Source organism: Lampetra fluviatilis, chromosome 44 (genome assembly GCF_964198595.1).
Source record: "Lampetra fluviatilis chromosome 44, kcLamFluv1.1, whole genome shotgun sequence".
Classification (NCBI taxonomy): domain Eukaryota; kingdom Metazoa; phylum Chordata; class Hyperoartia; order Petromyzontiformes; family Petromyzontidae; genus Lampetra; species Lampetra fluviatilis.
Window position 1 is genome coordinate 8,118,132 of NC_136318.1, and position 25,700 is coordinate 8,143,831.

Genomic DNA, 25,700 nt, shown 5'->3' on the forward strand with positions numbered 1-25,700 from the left:
CAAGTCTATAAATGTAATAGTTGTTTCGTTGTTATTACATTGCTATACAAACTTAAGGTAAAAGATGCACGAGACTTGAATCTATTCTTCTTCCTCGTATTTTTTTCCCCCAGTACGAAGGTCTGCCACGTGAGATGTTCAGCGTCACGCTGTAAAACGCCTTACAAATTCTGACGTGTGGGTATCGCACACGCACGCAATGAGACTACACTCTATAAAAATCTGATGCCAATCTGGTTGATATTCCCTTTCAGCTATTGATGGGGAGGAGTGGGGAAATCGGACAGGCAGGAGGAAGGAGAGAGAAAAACAACTTTTTGGAGGGGGTAAATTACATCGTTTGAACCATTAACGGATAAAGTCATGTAACACTGGCAGCCGGCGCGTGCCTTAAGTTAAAACGCAATCCCAAATGGCGCAGACGGCATGCCGCTGCGTTTAATGTTGTGCGGGATCCGTGCACGGGCTGGGACGCAGGGAATAATAAATTCTGCGCTTCCATGTTATCAGCGGTGGGCCACGCACCGTAGATCAGAACAGCAGGTGTCTGCGGAAGATTAGAATGAACCAGCATTCGCGGGGCCTCGTTGTCAGTGGCTATGAGAGCCCTAATCTAATTGGAGCAATTCCAGGCCCTAACCTTTTACATCCGAGCCAGGCAGACGGCACTCGTGGACCCCACCCCCCTCCTTGGAAGCGTTCGCCGCACACGTGCGGTTCCCGATAGCCACTCGGCATGTCCACCGTGGCAGCTGCTCCTCGTTTGCAATAACGGGGAAGGGTGGGGGGGGCGACGCCTGCGCCAAAGGTTCTGTCGTTTTTACTTTGGTGAATTTTGGTGGATTTTAGGGCACTCGGGGAAAAAATAAACTTCTCCGTTGTTACAAAAATAGTCGCCCGGTAGTGTAACTTGTGCCAGGAGGGCGACAATGAAGCCGGAAAAAATGAAAGCAAATTGCAAAATACGAAAATGGATAATGATTTACCAAGGGTTTAACAGGAGTAATAATAATGATGATAATGTAACGGTATTTTTTGTTAAATGTTTGAAAACACACGGTGGATGGAGGCGGCGGTGCAGTGGTTCGTGCACGGCGCAATGACCCAAGAGGTTCTTGAACGGCAGCCGACAAACCGTGAACGGTTTTCAGAATCGGTGAGGGTTTCAAAAAGTCAGGAAGCAGTCACCGATGTCCAGTGGAATGCGAGCCGTGAACGCGCCGGCTACCTTACGCGCAAACCTACAAAACGGCAAAGTGACCTCAGTTCATTTGCCCTCGATCCTCTGTTAAACGGTAAAGGTGCAAGCCCTGCGGATAACTCGATTTGCTTGTTGCCGATATATTTTGTTATTTTACCAGGTAAGGCCCACTGAGCTATACAGCTCTTTTTCAGAAGCGGAGTGGGCAGAGGGACTTTTTTATTTTTTAAATTGCCCCATTATTTTAACAGCCACACCAGGAGATCCAACAGGCGACCTCTGTGCGCCAACCATTGTGCCATGGCAGCGTACCTATTCTCGTCTGCACTACCAATATTTATCGAAAGCTAAACCATTTTTATTTTACCAGGTATGGCCCAGCGAGCAATTTAGCTATTTTACAGAAGGGACCTGGCTATCACAAATGATATCTCAGTGAAGTGACGTATCACGCGGAAATGTTTAGCAGCCAAATACTCTGAACGCATGTCTTGATTCTAAATGTGGAAGGAAAAACACGGGGAGAGAACAAGCAAACTACAAATATACAGCAGCCGTCAGGGTAAGAATCAAACCCACGACCTCCTGCATACCAGGCAATTGACTAACTGTTGTGAAACGGTTTATTCTACTCGGCGGATAAAGGTGGGAGGGGATTTCAGAAACTTGCCCCATTGTTTCTGATTTGCCATGCTGGGAGATGGAACCGGTGAATTCCGGATTGCAAGTCCACCTCAAATTGTCTAAAAATGAGTATAGGATCCAACCTATCCTGCCCTGAAATTACTTGTGCCCAAAATAAATGCATCCTCTATGCACGCGTTCGGTGACGTTTTCGACGAGTGCTTTTGGGTTTGCAGTGTGCGTCACACGGCTTGTGCGCTAGTCTTATCTGCGCAACGTGAGTTTTGTGTCATGCTTTTCGTTTCATTCTTCGATTTGTCCGACTGCGCCGTGTGTATGCTTGCCCTGTACACCATCTTGAGATTCTCGTGTATTTAGATGCAGGGTGGCGAAGGGTTGCCTCGTGTTCATGCGGATCGCTGGGGTTGTTTGGCCATACTTCACCATGCTGGTCACTGTGGGTTTTGTGAAGATAATGCGCTATGCAATATTACCGATTACTGTTACCTAATTTTTTGGGTTAATGACCTTGTACCTCTGATCTGCAGATTCAAAATAGCCCAAGAAATATTCAGATGCAATTATAGGTTTTGGGGGATAATGTCATATACTGGCACCACGCAAAAATATTGTGTACGTGATCACGCAGCACGGCCCTATGTGTGTACATAAATCTTTACAGCCATAACAATACCGTGAAACTGCATTTGGACAACCGTAGCTACCGTTGCCTGGGAATTTAACTCCACAAAATGTAAAACCATCTACGGCGCATTATACACCCGCATTCAAATACGTGTTGTGAGAAAATTGCCCAATATTGCACACTACTTTTCTGCATATTGTACGTAACGCAATAATATTCAGAAAGTAATGGGATCCGGGACGCGAGAGCCGTGTCTCTGAAATTGTCGAGCGTTATTCCGTCAGAGGCTGAATTTCAATTTAAATGTGTTCACCACACCCTCGCTTGCCTCCTCCTCCGCCACCACCATCCTCCCAACTCCCTGTCTTGCCCCCCCCTCCCCCCCCCCCGTTCAATGCTACCCTTGAAAGACACCCAGCTAACGGAGGCGATAATGGAACTTTTCTGCCAAGGCCACACTAATGGGCTTGGCAGGTTCTACACACCGTAATAAGATCATACATGGCCCGGCAGAATCAATCACGAGCCCAAGCAGTTGGGAGGCTCTCTCTCTCTCTCGCTGGCTCGTTTTCTCGCTCTCCCCACATGGATATATTTTGGTCCCTTCGCCGTAGCGCTCTTGGATGTTGCACGCTCATTGAGCAGAGAGTAAATGAGAATAGGAAAAAAATAAAAGCAACAAATGATTGATGAAATGCGCGCTAATGATGCACCGTGGATTCCCTGCAATCATAAGTGAAACTTAATTCACAAAGTAAGAATGGTTGTATTTTTTTTCATTGTTGTTATTATGATAATTATTCAAAAGAGCTCGGAATTTGAAGGGAGGGGGACTGGACGTGCCATCGATTATAATGGGGGTAAAAAAATGACCACGTGTGACACCTGCACTGCGTCTCCACTGAAAGGGGCTAACGCTAATTACCTGCAGCTGAACACTAATATCGAACGATTCGTTAGTTTTCAACGGTGGGTCGCTAAATAAAAATAAAAACTGATGCTTCAGATAATGGTTCAGTCACACATTCATTCTGTATTGTCACAAGTCCAGTCTTCTTGACGAGCTCAGAAAGTCAATGAAATAAAAAAGCCTCATGTGCATGCGTAATTGAATCTTTTTCCGTTGACTTTCTTCGGAACCAAAATAACGACGACTACAGAGCTAAATCCACTTGTCTCTTTGCCCCCCGCGGGATTATGTAGAGATTGCGACAGTGGGTGTGCGGGTGTCGTCAGGGCACAATATTTCACCCACTGGCAATCTGATGACGACTTTTACGAAATTCAGAACGCATTATGTTTTTTTACATTGCGGACGGAGTGTGTCACCTCTCATGCCTGCAGGGCTGATGTGAACAGGTGACTGCGGCGTATATGCAAATCACAAATAAATGAGTCTTGCAAGTGCTATTCGATGCACGTGTCGTCATGCATCGATGCGTCGTTACACCCCCCAAGTTGTTTGCATTCCCATTCCAAATGCTCCCACCCCTCCCACTCCCCCCCCGATTTGAATGGGAAAAGATATTCCGACGTTCCTATTGTGATAATCGAGTGCGCTAGCTAAAGCATGTCATATGTGTCATATGCACATTATCCACTCAATGCTAAACATGACAAATCCTCTTTAATATTTGATGCGCCTCACACATGGAACAATAACGTGACTGCAACACATTCAGAAACTGTTCAAAGCCAATCAATCTTTGGTAGCAGTTGGTTTTTTTCCTCTCCAAGCTTTAACATTTAATAATGGTGGCACTACACATCGATTCATCCTTGAATGTCCATCACAACGCCACGATGTGTTCATCGAGTCGCGCGTATAGAGTCGACAGTTTTAGTTTTTAGACGTTGGACCCAATAGGTTCAAGCACGTGACCCCTGCAACCACGGAGGAGCCGATAGACATGGTGTTACAAACAAAAACACACGATTCTAGAGTAGTGGTCACGATTCTATTCTAGAGGAGAATCGTGACCACGAATAACAACGACTCATCCAGATTCCGGTGCGTAGGCGGAGGGATAGATGCGTACGGTGCGAAATAAGTTCAATATACATACATACATACAAAGAAGGAAATGTGGAAGGGGGGATTATCATCCTCCTATTAACCAATGTTGAGCGTTTTTCTCTCATGTTAGTTAATGATTTTTTTGCGTCCGTCTCATTTAAATTATTTTTCATCGGTGCCTCTTTTTCACCGTACAATTAAGGTTAGGCGCTTATAACCATCACAATGAATGATCAAAAACAAGCCCCGTCACTGTACTTTGCATTGCACAGTTTTTTGATGCACAGTATCTTTTTTCTCAGCTTGCTTTTGAAAAAGAGGCCGTCTTCTTCATCATCATCATCAATAGCCTTGGTCTACCCACTGCTGGATGAAGGCTTCCCCATGCCACTGCAATCGCTCACTATCCTGCGTCGTAATGATCCGCCGAACGCCGACACACGGCTTGATTTCATCACCTCCACCTCGTCGGTAAACTGCTCACACCAAAGATATGGTTTCATTTCAGAATCAGAATTGGAATATTAATTAATACTGGAGGAGAAATCCGATGAGCTATGAAGCTCTTTTTCACCGATGTGCAGCATGGGCGGGTCAAGAAGCTACAACAACAAACAATAAAAAAACGATAGGAGTGCAAAATAGAGAAAAATGTCAGCAAATCACTAAATATGAATAAATAATACATGCCTGATTCATATAAGTCCAATTCACCAAGTAAAGCCAACTGATCTATTAGCTCTTTTCCTTTAAGAAGTGACCTGGCTTATCATGTGCAAATTTATAGCAGCCAAATAATCTAAATGCATGTTGATTAAAAATGTGGAGGAAAAAAACGGAGGACCCGGAGAAAAATCGACGCGACCACAGGGAGAACATGCAAATTTCTAACATACAGCATCAGGGTCGTGATCGAACCCACGACCTCCTCCATACCTGGCGGGGGAGATAACATCGCCACCGTGGCAAGATGTACTTGTATAAAATCTCAGTTGGTACGGCCGCTTGCTACTCCATTTCAAAGTTGACTTTCAAAAGTAAATCGTCCGTTATAATCGTTAAAATCTCAACGTAGAATAATCCATGCAATATTGATATTTGCAACAACGTAAAAATACGAATACAAACACATGACCACTTATTTATCTATCGCACCTGTTTACCCAGGAGAACCTTACAGAGTCACAAGACGATGTCAAAATCGAACGTCAGAACCATTAAGTGAGTGGACTGAGACCATCAAATCGCTACACTAGACCCCAGTTTTCATCACAGGTGGCTACCCGAATACAAGCGCAGGATCTTATCTGTGCTGGTGCTCCGAGCCCTGGGTCATGTAACCAACGTTGCTGAACGTGGATTGCTCCTTAACACGACCGGTGGTGAGGGCCGTCCATAGGTGGTGGGGGGGGGGTGTGGCGTGGCCTGGGTCAACTGCCACCGCGTGGGCTGGCCCGACGCCTTCAAACTAAACCGGGGAAGTATAACGTCTGACACTGTGACATTAAAGTGCGAGGGAGACCCCCAAAGCGTTGGGCCCGGGGCAGTCGCCCCAATTCGCCGTGTACCCTAGGGATGGCTCAGCCGGTGGTGCTGCTCAAGCGACTTTATTGCTGGGCCGTGTTGGGCTCACGACACGTGTTTTACTTACACGACGATCTGACCCAAAGCTGCATTTACGAACCCACGACCTCTTCCTAAGATGACCTTAAAGGGTGCCAAAGGAAAGGTAAGATGCGAGGAGGAATAGACCAAAATATCCCGGTGGAATTAATCATTCTAATACTGTGCGATGGATATGAAAATGTGCATTGCATTCTCTCTGTGTGATGGCATTGCATGTCCTGCAACAGGGCGGGGGGGTCACGTGAATTACATTATAGACATTTTGCATGCGCCATGCAATTAGTGCACTTCCACCGTGAAATGCAATTTTGTGCAAGACAAAATGGACAATACCTGACTCTAATTGGCCACAAATTATGCAACGGCATGCAATTTTAAGTAATTACTGCTCTCTTTACAAGGCACACCCAGATGTAAAACCAGCCCTGGTAATTCACATTTACTCAGCCAGCAAACCACCCCGCGATTTTGGAAGAAGGCAGAGGAATGTAATTCAATTAAATAGCAAGGTAGTTTGGTAATTGCCGTGAACTACAAATCACTAACTGTTAGAAACAACTGGCCATTTTAGTTGCATTAAATTATGATTGTACAAGCTTAAATTAACGTGCAACATTCATTTATTAATTTCTCTGAAAAAAATTATACTTCAGCTTTTAATGCCTTTAACGTCCTGCATGTCTGTATTGTGAAAAAAAGTGTCCAATTTTATTAGCACGAGGTCCTCAATTAGCACAATACGTTCCTTTCCAATAATACCCCCCCCCCCGCCCCAAAACAACAATCCTTTATAGGGGATCTTTAATGTATGCTTTTACACTGGCAGGCGGAAAAAGCTTAGGGTTACAAAGACACAATACCCTTGAAGCAGGTACAGGTGCAGCCCTACAATGGCTTGCTCACGCGACCGCTGGCGGAATGGGCCTCCCACTAGAGCAATGGTTCTTCTTAATCTGGGGGTGCACGCACCCCCTGGGGATGTGAGATGCCCTCTTTGGGGTTGCAAGACATGGCCAGATTTCTTTAGAAGGTAAATCATCGAAACACAAATTAAGCACGAGAACCAAAGGGCTTCAAGGCTGCAGTAAAGGTTAAGAATGACGGCACTAGAGGAGGCTCCAGTATGTGCTCAAGAGAGCATTTGGCGACTCTTCCATGCTGGCCAGAAGTCTTGAAAAATATGGGGGGGGGGGGGGGGGGATACCCGACACTTTTTACTCCCCCTTCACGAACTAAACCAAACTAAAACGAAACTTTTTTATTTTACCAGGTAAGGCCCACGGAGCTCTTAGCTCTTTTTCAGAAGCAACCTGGCCACAAATGATGACTCAACAAAGTGGATTATCATCACGTGGAAACGCATAGCCGCCAAACACTCTGAACGCACATCGATTCTAAACGTGGAGGGAAAAACCGGAGGGCCCGGAGAAAAATCCACGAGACCACGGGGGAAAAATGCACACTCCAAATATGCAGGTGTCAGGGTCTACATCAAACCCACGACCTCCTGTATACCAGGCGAGGTAGTTAACATCTCGCAACAGTGGTGTCCCACGACCTTTCCGATCGTCTAGGCCAATTGTCGTGCCCCCGTTTACCTTGTCGGGTAGACAGAGGCAGTGGCGGAGATTTAAGAAACTTGCACCGTCGCTATAACTGGCGCGCCAGGAGATCGAACTTGCAACCTCTGAATTTTGCAAGTCCACCAGTGCGAACCGTTACACCACAGCAGCATGCATTCGGACCACAAATGGTGCTAAAACGAGCTTTGTATAGCGTACACAACCTACAGCCAAGCAAGAAGGCTGTACACAAAGGTGGACAAAGAAGTCTTCTAAGGGGCTTCAACAACAGTGTCCAGGAATTGAACCCGACGCGCGCGGAATTCAGCAGACGTGCAGTAAAACATTGCACACGCTCCTAAGACACATGAAAAACTAAGTCTTTTAAAAAAAAAAATCAATGCCATCAAGACCTTTCCCATTCATAGCATGACCCACACCATTTTCTGTTCATCTTCTGGTTTGCTGACTGATGTGACGGCGGAGGGAAGGGATGACTCTCTTCGGCTGAAATTCTGGAGATGTCCATCCAGGCAGGGTCTCTGCCTGAATTATTCTATAAAGAGATATCTGCGGTGGCCCATAATGGAGCCTGTCGCTCGATAGGTGATACCCGCTGTCACACGCTTATGAGAGGGCATCACAAATATTGGACGACGCAGGCCCAGTCCCATTGTATTCCCTCCCACCCACCCCGACCACCTACCACAATTCTCCTTTGTGAGATTGGCCCACATTTCTGATCTACATCTGCCTATTAAACGAATGTGTTAGACCTCGCTACCTGGGGCGCCACACTGATTTTCCCCTCTGCTTTATAGATATTGGCCAGCCTATGAAAGTGTCATGTCGTCCGATATTATAAATTATCATAGATTCAGCTTCCCGCTGCGCCGTCCTTTCTGCTTCTTTCATGAGGCCGCTTACAAATTAGAGTTTGTCTCCTCCGTCAAAAACACGTTTCATCTGGAACGTGTCTGACCAAAATAACCTCGAAGCCACCTCAAATTATTTTGCTTTGCCTCCACGGATTTCAACGTCCGTCGCGTTGCCATGATTTGACCGGTGCTCATTTGCGAAATTCGTTATCTGAACGGGGCAAAACAAGTAGTCACACGCCTTTAAAATTTATATAAAACCTCATTATTATTACCATTACTGATATTCTACACCAAACAGCCCTTATAGAATCCACACATTTTTTATTTACAAGAATGTCTAACAATTAGAACTAATTTACAATTCACTTTTATGCACATAAGAGAATACATGTCATGGTTTGATCAACGGAAGTTAAAACGCAGGAGGGCCAACACAATAAATGTTGAGGGAAGAGAGCACCTGCAGTGTTGTAGACGCACGCGATCACAACTACAAATGAAACATCGACTCGACTCTAAGGTAAAGGCAACATCATTGTGGGTACAGTTTGAAATGACGTTGCGCACCAAGAGAGTAATAATGCAATGATCCATGAACATCGATTCTCAAGTTCCGGATACACGCAGCCAATCCTCGTGCGAAAAAATGAATGTGTTTACCGATTTGTGGAAGATATATGAAATGCATACGTGACATGCGCAGCCACCAGGGGGTGCAACAATTCGCATATTGTTAATGTCAAAAAAAAAAAGATTCTTGACTTGAATATTGAATTTCCATCAAACAGCCAGAGCTGGGATGGTGGAATGGTAGGTGGCTGGGTGGGTGGATGGCTGGGTGGTTTGGTGGCTGGGTGGGTGGTTGGGTGGCTGGGTGGTTGGGTGGCTGGCTCAATGGTTGGGTGGCTGGGTGGTTGGTTAACTTGGTGGCTTGGTGGCTTGGTGGGTGGCTGGATGGTTGGGTGTTGGGTGACTTGGTGGCTTGGTGGGTGGTTAGGTGGCTGGGTGGCTGGATGGTTGGGTGCCTTGGTGGGTGGCTGGATGGTTGGGTGGCCGGGTGGTTGGGTGCCTTGGTGGCTTGGTGGGTGGTTGGGTGGCTGGGTGGCTGGGTGGTTGGGTGGCTTGGTGGGTGGTTGGGTAGGTGGATGGCTGGGTGGGTGTGGATTTTTAGAATCAAGATATGCGTTCAGAGTATTTGGCTGCGATACATTTCCACGTGATAATAAGCCACTTCGTTGAGCTATCATTTTGACAGCCAGGTCGCTTCGTTAAAAGAGCTAGAAAAAGCTCAATGGGCTTGACCTGGTAATATTGAAAAAAAAATGCATACAACAGTGGATTGATCGTGGCTGACAATGGTGCGTCGAGGGGCAGCTCTGTCTGCGGTTACCTTGGGGTCATTGGTGAGCAGCTTGAAGGCCATGTAGACCTGGTTCTCCTGCACGCCTCCCCCCAGGTCGAGGAAATTAGCCGGCTTGCCTCCGTGCAGGTCGATGATGTCACAGGTGGCCATAGCCAAGCCAGCCCCATTCACTGCAACAAAAAGCGTAAGCGGGACTTCATCAAATGGGAGCTGCGGTGGCTAGATGTTAACTCCCTCGCCTGGTATACAGGATGTCGTGGGTTCGATCCCGACCCTGCCACCTGCATATTTGGAGTTTGCGTGTCTCCAGCCCTGTGGTCGCGTGGATTTTTCTGCGGGTCCTCCGGTTTTTCCCTCCACAGTTATAAGCATGCGTATAGAGCAGTTGTTTGCTATACATTTCCACACAAAGAGCCATTTTGTTGAGCTATCATTTGTGGCCGGGTCACTTCTAAAAATAGCTATATATACCTGGTAAAATAAAAAGGTTTTTTTTCATGTCTGATTTGATCCCAACATCTCGGAAATGCTGGCTCAATGCTTTGCTTAGAGCTGCCTGTGCCAGGAATTAATGATTATTAACGGGTGCGATATTATTGATTTAGGCGAGGTGACCTAGTCACTTATGCACAGGTACATTCATCAAATGTTGAGAAAATGTAGAGATCCTACGACACTGCGTTCAGGAGCAGTTCAGTGCGCAAAGCTTCGTGACAAAATATAGCAAACAACTCAATTACCCAAATACGCCTTCATGTATACCTTCCAGACATTACATCTGTGCTGTGCCAGGTAGGACTCCAACTGGGACAAAACAGCCCGAAGGCAAACACTTGGCATCCGGATGAGTAAAGATTGCTTAATTATTCACTTTTCTGATGGGGTCCCCCCCACCCCCCGACCTCCGCCCCCCCCCCCAACCTTCCATTCACCTACATGCTACATGCGGCTCATTTGCGAGCAAGTGCTGGTGTGGTGTCCCGACATCTAAAAGCCGGGAGAGTTGTTTGTTTCATTAGTCTGAACAGTGACTTTGCAAGGGAGGGCTGGGGGTGCGTGCGCCTCTGTCCGTTGTTTTAATGCGGGAACCGGCATACTAATTTGTGATAAATGGCAATTCCCAAAATGCCAGTCTCATTACCAAAGGCATTGTGTGTTTGTCTGCAGTCGTTCAATTGTACGTGCATATCTTTAGTGCGCAGCAACAGCAGAAGAGATATCTATATCTTATCGCACCATCCCCACCAGGTATCTAATTGACTCTGATATACTGGCGCGACGAGATCTGGGCCCACATTCGGAGTAAGTGTACTTCAACGAAGGTTGCAAGCGCTATGCAGAGGACGACGAGGATCAACAGCTGAGCGAATAGTCTTCAAAAATAGAAATTTGTATAAAATTTATTCCAATTGTGATGTCGTGAAATGAAGCAGTGGCATAGAACGCTCGCACGGCATTGTAGCCGTGTGTGCGGCAGAATGGCCTGTGGAAGGGGATGTTATAGAACAACTTCAGAAATCCCTTAAAAGTCACCTTTTCGATCCACACCCTATGGGGCGCAACTAGCCCACACACCCTGTTACAGGGGAACATTTGACGTCACATATCAGTCTCATGTGTTGCATTCCAAGGGGCTGGATTTTAGCCAACATAAAACAAAACAAATTTAACGTGATGGGCAGTGCGGTTGTCAGTGATTGGCCAGAGACCATCAACTCACGACATTTGATAACCTGGTTTCATCGCGTGTGCTATGAATAAAGACCATTGCCCGAAGCATCCCCTAGTATATATTCTTCCTTTCCAGGCAGTGCTATTGAACGATATGTTGAGTTTTTGGGTTACTCACAGGTGGCTGCTCAGATTCAAACCCAAGACCTCAAATTGTCCTGAGTTAATACTCTAACCCTCTGACCCACCCCACCATTCAAGATTTTTTTTTTCTTGGGAATAAATGCGAGTTGTATGAGAGTCAAACAGAGATTTTATATTCTCAGAGCCGGAATTCAGCCATGACATTTAATGTAATGGGTTTTTTTTTTTCTGCAGTCAACGGTGACTGAGCCGAGATGATCACAAACTCCGGTCATCCCTCGCAAAAGCGGCTTTTGGCTGGCCATTGAACAAAGACGGTTACCGCATCGCGCGCTTTCAGATGCATTTCTGTGGCCGTCTGGAAAGCACTTCCTGCCGATATTAGGAAACCACTGACTGGAGCTATGCACTTTCATATCTAGATTGAAAACATTACTTTAGAACTAATTTTTTCGTTTAGTTTGTTGTCCTTCCCCCGCACCCCAAATTTGCACGGCTGGCAATGTACGGTGCAAAAGAAGTTCAACATACATACGTACAAACATTAGAACCTCGTTCAACGACCGGTGGCTGCCCAAATTCCTCGACCGTACTGGCTAAGTAACCTGATCTCCAACTGGACCAGAACAGATAAAAAACAACGTTTCAAGAAAGTGAACTGCGTAGCAAGAGCAAGCGCACAAACCAAAGCAGGCGATGTTTCCGTCCAACCCGATGTACTTGAGGTTGTGCTTCTCCGCCTCCACCTCGATGGGATCGCTCTCGGAAATGTCGCCCATAGCGAAGATCTTCTTCTGCCGGTAGTCGGCGTTGTCGTCAAAGTTGATCTTGGCGTCGAAGCAAACCACTGCCAGACATAGAAGGGGGACACAGTCAAGGAGCGATTAATCGAACATCGACATTCCATTCCGGGGAGGCACAGGTAACACGAGTAGGCCCGTATTAAAAAGGTAAATAAAAGAAAATAATAAAGGTTCAACCCTACAATTACATAGGTCATGCCACTGCTGGCAGAAGGGCCTCCACTACAGGAAGCTCTAGAGAGGCCCTCGAGAGCCTTAAATTTGGCTTACATTTTCAACACTGCTCAAGTGTACCTGGGGAAAAAAAATAACCCACGTGTGCGGAGGGGAAACACTATCCCATTGCAGATGAAAGAGGGTGGCAAGCAGGTTGTGGCTCCGATGCACCTCGGGAAGGGAGTTGTCGCAGAATCTGTGTAAGCCACCAATCCTTGCAGTGGCCACCACAGTGCTGGATTATGGGCTGGGTGCGTAGCCACCACCACCCGGCTAAAATATCTGGAATCCATTAGCCAAAATATGGACTTTCAATTGCTATGGGGAGACTTGCTCCTGTCATAGGAATTTGGAATTTCCACCACTGACTCAGGGCTATAAGATGAGGAGAGAAGCAGAGGCTGAATGCTCATGTGCGCAGGAAATCACATGGACCTTGAATTTCTTCAGGATTTCAATAACACGAGGAGGCAATAAAAAGCTTGTTGAGAAATGAATAGAAGTCATTAATCTTTTTGCGGTTTCCCTCGTACAACGTGCACATGATTCCACACGCAATGAGTGGGAGTAAGTGCAACAGAGATCAGAAAACTACGTGGACATTGCCTGCAAGACAGAACGCATTATAAACGATGGTGCGCAGATAAAAAAAACGGAGTGGTAAAACAATTGCAATGAAATGTAACAGCGGTTTGATCTCTGCTCCTTATCACGCCCATTCAGTTCGGGACAAATGCTCGGTAATGCACGGATAGACACACCGCTACCCATGCTCCTAAGCCATCTACAAACTTTATACTTGAAGCAGTTAGACTTCAGGCACTGCAGCTCATAGCCAAAATACAATACGTTTTTTTTTACGACATCTATAAACCAAAAAAATAAAAGCCTCACATTAGGTTGCTTTGACTTTTTTTTTGTTTCTTGCCCAGGGCGGTACTTATATATTCCGTCTGATCATAGATCTCCGCAAACCTATCTTCTTTGTCCACGCAATATCCACAAAATACAGTTGCTACAAAGATATGACATTGTTATCAAGCAGACGCCTTTAGTAGTGTTATGCAGCCCAGTCCTGTCATGAGCTTCTCAAGCCGTGCTAGCGAGGCTGCCTCGTTCAATATTCTTAAATTATTTTTGCGATTAGCTCCCATGCACACATTAGCACCCGAACCCAAACCAAAACCTCCCCCCCCCCACAGACACTTTCAACGATAATCTATCGGAAATTGGTCTCTCCACTAATGATCGTCACATTACGTGCGGCCGGCATTTAATATTAAAGAAAATCAAATCGGAAAACAGGGTCGGGAAAAGGGGTATTTCATAAGTGCCTAAGCCCATTACGGTTGGTGTGGCACATTAATCTGCCCCAGGCTCCTGTTGTTTTTATTTCATACCATCATTTCATTAACATTAATATTTTCTGGAGCCCTGGCCTGAATGAGTATACATCGACGAGCTGTCAAACACAGCGGCAGCACGGATGGATTCCCATCTATAATTAATGGGAATAAGAAAAGCGCCAACTTCCACCACCCCCCCCACCGCCGCTCCTCCAAACTGCGCGCTTAGCAGCACAAGTATGCCAAGAGTTGTTCGACTGATAAACCATTAACAAAAAGCTGCAGTTCACAGCTTTGCACAGCGCACCATTGTGTTAACTATGTACATTTCTGAGCGTTAAAAAAACATTTTTACGACACTTATTTATCTATCCCAATGCGATTTTGTGTTGTATTAAGGGAGACCTTGGCGCACAACGTGCTCCCTGTGAAGCTATGAACCCGAAAATTCAATAATCCTGAAACGTGTAAAGCTACTTGTCACCCACCACACTCACACATATACCCTTATACACTTGCCCAATAATTAGCAGTCACTCCGCATGAGGCAACAGCCTTCTGCGTCCCAAAAAACCCAGTAGCATCTGCAGATACTCGACAGATGATATTTATGTGGTTTGGATGTCAATTCCACATAAATATTACCACTGGCACAAGGAGTCGATTTTCATACAGCCAGAGTTCACATGGGTGCACTGACAATCGCAAAGTAACAGGAAAAATACGACAGGAATACAATAGAGTTTGGATATAAAACAGCGTCTAAATATAGCCGCTTCCAAAGACACTGCACAGAAACGGTGGGCATATGCGTTGGTGGTCAGTCATTGGCACAAGAAAAAAATAAGGTATATTACGCTTTGTTTGAACACGGGAGTTCGACAACATGGAGTGTTCTCTTGGGGGAAAAGAGTTCCAGGCCATGGGGTTGACTGGTGGCCTCGCAAAGAAAGCCTTGCTTGCTGGAGCAGAGAGTGCTCCAGCAAGCAACAGCGCGAGACGAGTGGAGGGCGTGCATGCGCAGGGACAAGGCCATGGAGGACCTTGAAGACTTTTTTCGATTTAAAGCTTTCGTGACTGCAGGGATTCATCTTCTTGGTTCTTTCGGTAAAGTCACGTAGAAGGGAAATAATAAAATAATACAAATAAAACATAATAAAATAATTCTCACGACGTTTCGGCCACAACGCAAGCAGCCGTTTCAGACGCTGTCTCCCCGACAGACCTGGTCTTCACCTGAGGACGGCTGCTTGCGTTGTGGCCGAAACGTCTTGAGAATCATTTTATTATGTTTTATTTGTATTATTTTATTATTTCCCTTCTACGTGACTTACCGAAAGAACCAAGAAGATGACCTTGAAGACGGCAGAGTGCGATCTTGAAATTGATCCGGGGTCGGAGCTGGGATTGTGGCGTTCGCATCAGCCCAATGTGCACTTCTTAGCTCTGAGACTGATGCACTCTAATGCAGGATAGGCTTTGTGACCATTAAGGGTGCTTATCTTCGTCGGGTTACAGCCTCGTGTTTTGCAGCACGTGTCCACCAGACCCCATTGGGCACGTTGACTGAGGGCTCTCTAATGCACAGCTTTGGGGGGTACAGAACAAGTCGAGATTTCTAATTCTGTAGTGGATAAAGGGATTTAAAATAATGCAGTTCTCCCCAAAATTTGAAGAAAATTTACAAATCTCGTGAGCAGTGTGCGCAGTGAGCCCAAGCCTTGTCATTGAGATGAATGTTTCGTAATGAATGAGACAATAAGGAAGGGCGATGACTGCAGACCGCAAAATTGTGCATATCTCCTCCGTCGGTACGGCATCCCCTGCATTCCGCCCCCCTACCCTCCCTCCACCCCCCCTCCCCCAAATCAAAATCACTGAGAATCGCTGCTCTAAGCCATGGCTGCATTTGTGTAAAAGTTGCAAAGTGCATACGCTACACTAAACTAAAAATAGACTTTTTTATTTTACCAGCTAAGGCCCACCGAGCTACATAGCTCTTTTTCAGAAGCGACCTGGCCACAAATGATAGCTCAACGAAGTGGCGCATCACGTGGAAATGTATAGCAGCCAAATACTTTTAAGCGCATGTTTCTAAATGTGGAGGGAAAAACCGGAGGAGCCGGAGAAAAATCCAAGCGACCACGGGGAGAACGTACAAACTCCAAATATACAGCAGGCGTCAGGGTCGAACCCACGATCTCCTGTATACCAGGCAAGGCAGTTAACATCTCGCCACCGCAAGCATTACGCGTTTTCCAGATGTATTTTTCCACTTGATGGCAGATTCATCACATGACCAAGGATGGCAGCGTCCCCTGCACAACCACTCGTTATAAGCGCAGCAGAAATGTCATTATTTGGTATATATTTAGGATTTTTTGGGGGGTAAAAAAACTAGAAAATTTCCTAAAAAAAACGACTTGCATTATGGCGACAACTGCATGAACCGTGACATCGTTTGTAAATGAGCGGACTTGCCATGTTGGGATCGAGAATACTTTGCCTTCACGCAGCAGTCTGGCTATTAAGGGCGAGGGAAACGTGAACCTCGTTTTGACTCGATGCGTTCTCCGATATCACACCAAAAACCCGTTGCTGGACAACGTTCGAAACGACTTTCAGTAATTGGGAGCAACCAACCCTTTTCCCCTCGTACGTGGTCAAAACTCGTACATATGCGCGCACATCACCACGCCCTCCATATGCGCCAACCCCCTCCCCCCCCATGCTAATTCTGATTGGCTGGTAATAGTATCGTTCAGAGCAGCAGTGATTTTTTTTCACGACGATGCATTTCCATGAGGTGCTGCAGGCACACGCTGGCTCACCACACTTACCCTGGCCATCGGGGGTCTCGCCAAATGGGTTTATCTCAACCTGTGTGGCATCCACGCTGAGGAACAACTTGTAGAGCTTCTTTATTTGTTCGGCGGCCTGCAAAATATAAACAGACGCGTGCACACAACCACCGTTTGCGGGTCATTTTTCGGTTTTCGTTTTCCATGATTTTGATGCTTAAAATTATAAATAAACTTACAGCCGTTCTCAACCCCCACCACAAAATTAATACGTCCCCACACAACGTCGATCATGCTGGCTTTGTTTCCCAAACTCCACCATCTCAGTCAGCGCAGGACAATTGGCAGCACCGGTTCAGTACATCACTAGCCAGTGATGTTAGCCATGGCAGGGAATCTAACTCGGGTCGCCGGGTTCATAGTCACCATGAATGTTTAATGCAGCGGTTTTCATTCGTTGCACAAGAACGCGTTTGCAGTTACAACGTATCTAACTGACCAAAGGCCGCACTTGGAAAATAAACTTCTCGTCTCAATGGCCTTTGGCGGGATCTTAAAGGAAATGGATTGCGTTGCATCAAAAGCAAAGTGGCCTCTTACTCTGCCAAAAAACTGAGCTCATAGATGTGATGATGATTTACGATAGAGCACCGACAGGAATTGTGTAAAATCAGTACACAATAGAAATAGGCGAAGCCATAGCGGTGCAACTAGACCTGGTGAACCCACTGAACTCCAATGGAACGTTAGTTGCCCTGCAGACAACATTAGCCGTGTTCTAGCTGTAGCGCTGTGCTCTGTTACAGCTCTTTGCTTTCATATAAGCACAGTGATGGAAGATCCATGCTCAATGTGCCTCGACTTACATTTAGAAGCTTGACTATTTAACTTTCCGAGACAATTTATTCTGCAAATGTAAGTATCATTTAAGACTGTATCATGCCATATTATCAACATTGCATTGCAAATTGAAATCTGTAATAAAAAAAGGGCAAAGTTATGGGGTTAATTTTGTGCCTCTTCTCTAGTCATTCATTTCCAACAATTTAATAACTTTTTATTTCTCTTCTTGGTTCTTTCGGTAAAGTCACGTAGAAGGGAAATAATAAAATAAAATAAACAAAACATAATAAAATAATTCTCACGACGTTTCGGCCACAACGCAAGCAGCCGTCCTCAGGTGAAGAACAGGTCTGTCGGGAAGCCAGCGTCTGAAGTCGAAATCTTTTTATTTAATCATGAAAACAACGTGGCCAATTTACCGCACTCCTTTGTAAAGGCAGGGGTGTGGAGCGGCGGCGTAGCGGTGAGAAGCCAGCAACCCGAGTTAGATTCCTGTCCAAGGCTAACAGCGGTGGTGAGCGATATCTCAACTGGTCCCTAGGGGCCCCTCTTCGACAACCTACACTGAGCAGTGTGGTGAAGTATGATCAAACAACCGCCTTGAATAATGACACACCATGGAGGTGGCCTTGCCCCGGCAATGGATTGACTCAGGGCTGCGGACGATTATGAAGACGGCGGAGCCTTTCTCTCCTATATGGCACTGAAGCTCAAACTTTGACGTCAGGTCGTACTCGCAATTTCCCCCATACCGCAGAGAAAAACCCATCAATCCTCCTTGCCACACTGCACTCAAGTTATCTCCCAGAGGACACAGAGGCAACGGTGGATGAAGAACAAACCTGCCGTGTGTTTCCATCACCGTGACCGGGAATTGAACCCGCAGCAGTCCTGGTAACAATTGCGGCGCCGCCTGCCAGCCTCTGGCTAAGCCACAATCGCGGCACTGTTGGTCACACTACACTGGGAACGCTCCATGCGTACACCAAGGGCTGGACTGCGAGCAGGGGGCCGTTATTCCACACCATAGACAAAGGAAACATCCTTCCTTTGTGAAGCAAAACACGCTTGCTTGCTACAACCAAAGACAAATATCCCCGTAAAGCCTTAACAGACTGTTGGAGCAACTGCTGTTCGCAAACATCTATGAAGGCCGGCCAGCACGGCACACGAGGGGCTGGATGGCCAACACCACGCACGTGCCACTTTTGTCTGCCCAATCTTTACACACTGCACCAGGTACTCATTTGAGGCTGAGTCAACCTAGCGGAGGCCCGGGACCAGTTCAGATAATCGTCCCTGGTGTTGGCCGTGATCGGGAATCAAACTCGGGTTGCCGGGTTCGTAGCGAAGTGCGCCAACCGCTACACTGACGGTGCCTCCTCCTTCACCACCAGGATAGTGGTTAGCGAGCATACAGCAGTAGCACCACCACCATCAGTGTAACCGTTACCGCCACCGCCGCCGCAGCTACCCAGCTCACGGTCCCAACAGTCGCCTCTGTTGTGGCAGCGCTGCACGTGACCGAGTGCGCTCGCTCTCGACAAACCGCGATCCCAACACGGCGCCATAGCGCGCCGCGGGCACGTGTAAATTGATTTCGCCGGCAGCTGGAGGCATTGCGCTGTAATTAAAAATGCATACTCGGAGAGGTGGCCCCGCCCAGGTGACTTACAAGTCAAGAGCGCAAGCGAGCTGGCATAGCCGCCCAGAGCCCGAGTTTGAACACAAGCCGTGGTTTAAACCGGCTTCCAAAGCGTGGTGCAGTTTATAGTCTCAGCGTGGTCACAATGACCGCAAAAAAAAAAGAAAACCCATCACCATCAATTTGGTTCGGCACTTCATTTGGCTTAATCGCAGCTCAAAGAATGTAAATAATGGAGTGACTGCGACGTGCCAGACATCACTCTCACATGCGGCGCAGGTGGGGCAGTGCCGACCCCTACTTTGTGGAGCAGAGGTCGCTTCAAGTGACCTCAGAGGTAGCTCTGTGGTATCCACTTCCATGGGCCATTCTCTAACACGGAGGGGGGGTTGCACTGGTCCGCGAGAGATCCGAGTGGATAATCTGTCTCGTGAGGTGAATACAAGCTGATATAGCACTGTCGGAATGAAATGTCACCCATTATAATCCCAATCCCTCGATCACATTTGGGCAATCGAATGAAAAAATCCTGGAACATCACGAGGGTGGATGAATGGATGAACGGGCGGATGGAGGCAGGGAGGTAGGAACACATGACCAGAGTGGGCTGGTGGGCACTCCACATACTCAGTTACCCACAGAGTGGATAGCTGTGGGGATTATATAGAGTGGGGTGTGCGATCTAAGTAAGCAGCAACTGCACCGTACCAAAATTAAATGCAGGCTTTCCAGAGCGCCATTTCCTGAATTCTAAATGTAGAATGCCAATGCCCAGTGTTTCATCTTTTATTCATCCAGTTCGAAGTCTATTGAGGAAGCTCCTTCTCGAGATGTTTGGAAAATAGATGGAGTATTTTTGAGGGATTAAGCTTTAATTCAATCATGAAATCAAGCACCAAAAATGCTGCCGTGTAATAAAACAAAATCTCATATTATATAGGAGAAATGAGGAAAGTGAAATGAACATGTTTAGCTATGCAGCAGGTATGGTAATGATATGCGGCGCGTGACAGCGGTGAGGGCACCGAATTAGGAACCCGCCGATCCAAGTTCCGAAACCTAGCCACAGCCAGCCTCAGTGGCGCGTAATATTCTGAACCAGTTCAGAAACTCCACCCATTCACCAATCAGCATGAGATGTGGTCAGACAAGCCCCAAGACAGATGCAGTGTGGGAGGCATTCGCATCCAGCATTGGATTAACAGAGGGCCGAAATGTATCGTTACATAATTACGGCGACAGGGTTGTCAGATCGTGCAGGGATTGGGCCACTGTGGGTGAGCCATCAGCAAAGCAGTCAAATACATATTTGGGGCAGTATAGCAAGAAGGATACTGAACTGGGTGTGGCAATTGATTGTCACATGTGGTTTTCATGGGTGAATACAATTTAATCAATGTAATTACTAATAGCTGTATCAAATATCAGTGGTTCACGTAAGTCTAGTAAGTCTGAGAATAAACATTTTCTTTTTTAAGGACATATTAAATGGAAGTCGATGTACTTATTACATTAGCCGGAAAGCTTTGCCACAGCAAGTAATGGGTTTTATGGGATATTGTTGTTTTGCTAAGGGGGCTCCATCAATTAGAGTGCTTTGACCAATAACATCTGGTAAACCAGCAGATTTATTTAGCAAGGCCTGACTCTGCTGATGAGACCAAAGAAGGTCAAAGGCAGTGTGGATTTTGCGGCTTAAACAAACGCTGCCGGTTAATACGAGCCCAGAGAGACCAATAGGCTGAGAAACTAAAACACATTCCATTTTGCCTCTGCAAATATGGAATGGAAGTTGCTTCGTTGTTTATTTTTCCATTCATTTATGTATTTCCATTGAAATGCCACCGACAGCGCCAAGTAAGCCTGGATCTACACGAAGGATTTGTTTGAGATTTGCAACAGGGGCATTAACTGCACTCTGCGCTATATAGGACCCAGCATATTTACACACCCATGGCGTCAACACAGAGGTGTCCTTCAGAGATAGAAACATGCATTCAAGTAAACAAAAAATTACACGATAAATAAAGCCATTAATTTACATGCTCAAACGAAACGCGTTGGAGCCGGCAGTTGGCTTTGGTTGCTAATCTCGTAGACTATTTAATTACATTTCTGCAGAAAAAAGTGGATGTCTGTAGGTGAGCAAAAAAATAAGGAAAACAATCTGCTTACACGACAGCGTAGAATAAATGTATTTTTTTGTGAAAGTGGACATCTAATTAATCACTCAATAGTAGTGTAATCATGATGTTTCTAACAACTTAAAAGTTTCTTGAATTAGTCAAAGCACACATCATCCGAGCAGATAAAAATCAAGAGTGGTCCCGTTCGCCATTTGTGCATTGAAATGCAATTAACCGAGTGAGTGTTGGATGAGGGAAGGTTTAGCGAGATATAACTTGTGCAAATGCAACTGAAATTAATAAAGAATTATTATTATTACATTTTTCCAAAATGTGTTTTTTCCAGAGTCTATAGTCAATTAAGAGGAAAATCACTGCCAAGGACTAAATCACCCATAATACACCCAAGCCTCCTACGATCTTGCAATGCGAGAAGAACTAAGACTTGGTTAGCACTTTAATTAGACAGCGTCTGGGAATACCAGGTAATATAGACTTGGGCTGCAAGGTGGAGAGAATATGGCAGTCGTGATATTGATTTTTTTTATTAATATTAAAACATTTGAACATGTGTTAAATGATGAAGGCTGGATCTCAAAACGCTGTAAAATTTACGACACGCGCAGTTTTGTGATGCAGGAAACCACAGGCATGCGGGAAGGCAGCCGAAACTGGTCCTAACAATTGCCCAAGCTCTGGAGGTCCTATATAGGAAAGTTAGACCAAAGCCATGAATGAATGTTTGTCAAAGTGAAAAAAAACCGGGTGCATGAGTTTTCTCCAAGTACTCGGTTTTCATTCGCACATGAAGCCAAACACTAAATCGAATTAGCCAAACATCATCATGCAGAACCCTGCTGAAAATGAACCTTGACATTCAGCGAGGCTTTTTTGGGTAAAGGAAATTATTATAATTTGAATCGTAATCATTCGACTACCATTATGGGTATACTATACCGCGAAAAAAAAGTTCGACAAAATAGGTCAGTCAGCGGAAAACTATTTTTAGAAATACATACAGCTTCAAATAATACAACAATGTAATATACTGACAACGTTTTCTTTCTTACCTGTTTCTCAAGCTTGCCTTTAAAGCCCAGGTTTTTGGCCATCTGCAAGGCTTGCTGATCCTTGATGCCTTCCACGATGTCTATGGCCTCCTACAAAAAGAATGACATCGCATTCACAAGATTGGTACAGCGCAGGAATTTTAAATCAAACAAGTTAGCCGTGTGCCACGTGCACAACAATCCAAATTCCCTTACACTCAGCTTCCATGCTTGCAGGTAATGTGAAAGAGTGATCGGACTGAAGACAGTCCCCAGGAACGGCAAAGTCAATTGAGGCCTTTCATGTCTTTGTTATGATGTCCCCATCTGTTTAGCTGTTCGTGTTGACCAATCTTCTCCAGCTGTGTACAGGCTAAAGCTCAAGGTAAGTGGTGCAATTTTGTTTTTTCTTTGGAATGCTGCCTAAAGCCAACGTTGACGTTCGCCGTTTAATGCAGACTACGAGGAAAAAGTGAAGCTGCCTGCAACGTGGCGGCTGAAGCTTGCAACTTCGTTCAAGCCTGCAATGATAATGGTCCTAGTTATAAAAGCAAGATGCGGCTTTGATTGGCTGAATGAAGTCACAAGGTCATCATGACAAGGTGGTCAAACGTGGCTGAATGTGTTTCATACGTATGACTGCATGTGTTTAATAATAATAACTGTTATCTCTATATGTTTCTAATTTACAAATGTATTACTTCTCTAAAATTCCCGTTTTTTTATTCCTAGACTCAGCAGATGCCTTTCCTTCCCTATATCCCATACCTGGCTTCCTGGGCCAAGACCACCTGGGTGAGAAGGGGAGGAACGTGTTGGGCCTAGCGTTGCCACCTGCCCCGGCTTTGCCAGGATTGTCCCCTTCTTGATGTAGCTGTTCTGTGGAATCTCCAATTGTTATTAAGCATTTAAAGAGGGAAGATGGTGCGTGTCCATTGCGTAAATATAAATGCACCACTCAGGAAATGAAATGTGCATGTCGTTTCCCCTCTTCTGATATTGCTAAATATGCTCATTCCTTTGACATGTCCTGGGCTTTTGTACCTCAAAAGGTCACAACCCTCTGTTATGACTCCCAGACGCTATTGTTTTAATAATTACATACAAAACCATTTTTGAGTTTAATGCCTGTTGCGTGCAACGTTGTTGCATCACTGAGCATTGTTTTAATATGGGACGTTGCAGATTGACAAAAGACTGTAAAGAATTATTTATTTAACAAACAGCAGACGGAGTAACCCTGTGCAGGGAACAGCTTTTCAAGAGAACAAATACACGATGATGATGATTATTATTTTTTCAGACGAATCAAATGGACTGGCCGGCATGGAAAGTTGTACGTAGGTTTTCGCAACAGAGCACAGCAGCGTTCGTGAAAACCCCGAGCATTTCACGCGGGGGCGGTTCTCCTCCGCCATTCCATGTCGCCGGCGAACAAAGCCAACAAAAAAATTCAAGGCGCCTGAAAAATATAATTACGGGGGCCAAATGTACATACTGTGCACGTACGTGCGGGGCAATCAGCATGGCTCCCAATGACTACGCCTCCTCGGACGGCAGGCGGGCCCGTGTTGAATTTCGCAGGAGCAAACACTCGGATTTTTCTCGAGGCTCCTCCGGTTTTTCCCCTCCACATTTATAAACATGTGTTGAGTATATGGCTGCTAGAAATTTCCACGTGATAATCCACTTTCTTGAGGTATCATTTGTGGCCAGGTCGCTTCTGAAATTGCTATATAGCTCAGTGGGCCTTAGCTGGTAAAATAATAAATATTCTTTTGTTTTTTCGGTAAAGTCACGTAGTTAAAAAAACTAAAATACTGTATCACTTGATACAGTAATTTTGCTGTGACGGTTCCACCTGAAGACGGAAGCTTGTGTTGCCTCCGAAACGTCGTGATTTAATTGAATTTATTATTTTCTTTTTTACCTAGAGTATGGACCCTTGCAGTCACGAAAACTTCAAATCTACAGTGAGGGAAACAAGTATTTGATCCCCTGCTGATTTTGTACGTTTGCCTACTGACAAAGAAATGATCAGTCTATAATTTTAATGGTAAGTTTATTTGAACATTGAGAGACAGAATAACAGCAACAAAAATACAGAAAAATGCATGTCAAAAAAGTTATAAATTGATTTGCATTTTAATGAGGGAAATAAGTATTCGACCCCCTCTCAATCAGAAAGATTTCTGGGTCCCAGGTGTCTTTTATACAGGTAACGGGCTGAGATCAGGAGCACACTCTTAAAGGGAGTGCTCCAAGTCTCAGCTTGTTACCTGTATAAAAGACACCTGTTCACAGAAGCAATCAATCAATCAAATTCCCAACTCTCCACCATGGCCAAGACCGAAGAGCTCTCCAAGGATGTCAGGGACAAGATTGTAGACCTACACCAGGCTGGAATGGGCTACAAGACCATCGCCAAGCAGCTTGGTGAGAAGGTGACAACAGTTGGTGCGATTATTCGCAAATGGAAGAAACACAAAAGAACTGTCAATCTCCCTCGGCCTGGGGCTCCATGCAAGATCTCACCTCGTGGAGTTGCAATGATCATGAGAACGATGAGGAATCAGCCCAGAACTACACGGGAGGATCTTGTCAATGATCTCAAGGCAGCTGGGACCATAGTCACCAAGAAAACAGTTGGTAACACACTACGCCGTGAAGGACTGAAATCCTGCAGCGCCCGCAAGGTCCCCCTGCTCAAGAAAGCACATATACATGCCCGTCTGAAGTTTGCCAATGAACATCTGAATGATTCAGAGGACAACTGGGTGAAAGTGTTGTGATCAGATGGGACCAAAATGGAGCTCTTTGGCATCAACTCAACTCGCCGTGTTTGGAGGAGGAGGAATGCTGCCTATGACCCCAAGATCACCATCCCCACCGTCAAACATGGAGGTGGAAACATTATGCTTTGGGGGTGTTTTTCTGCTAAGGGGACAGGACAACTTCACCGCATCAAAGGGACGATGGACGGGGCCATTTACCGTCAAATCTTCCCTCAGCCAGAACATTGAAAATGGGTCGTGGATGGGTATTCCAGCATGACAATGACCCAAAACACAAGGCCAAGGCAACAAAGGAGTGGTTCAAGAAGAAGCACATTAAGGTCCTGGAGTGGCCTAGCCAG

General features: G+C 45.7%; 1 protein-coding gene across 1 annotated transcript in view; it reads right to left on the reverse strand.

The window, feature by feature from the left end:
- The window catches only part of SUCLG2 (succinate-CoA ligase GDP-forming subunit beta), a 135,248-nt gene that overhangs the window by 56,196 nt on the left and 53,352 nt on the right, over positions 1-25,700 (reverse strand). Inside the window, exons 6-9 of the mRNA XM_078876627.1 lie at positions 22,586-22,675; positions 16,941-17,037; positions 12,421-12,582; positions 9,948-10,090 (exon numbers count right to left, since the gene is read on the reverse strand). Coding sequence (XP_078732753.1) covers positions 9,948-10,090; positions 12,421-12,582; positions 16,941-17,037; positions 22,586-22,675 — 492 coding nt within the window. The remainder of the gene's footprint in view (positions 1-9,947; positions 10,091-12,420; positions 12,583-16,940; positions 17,038-22,585; positions 22,676-25,700) is intronic.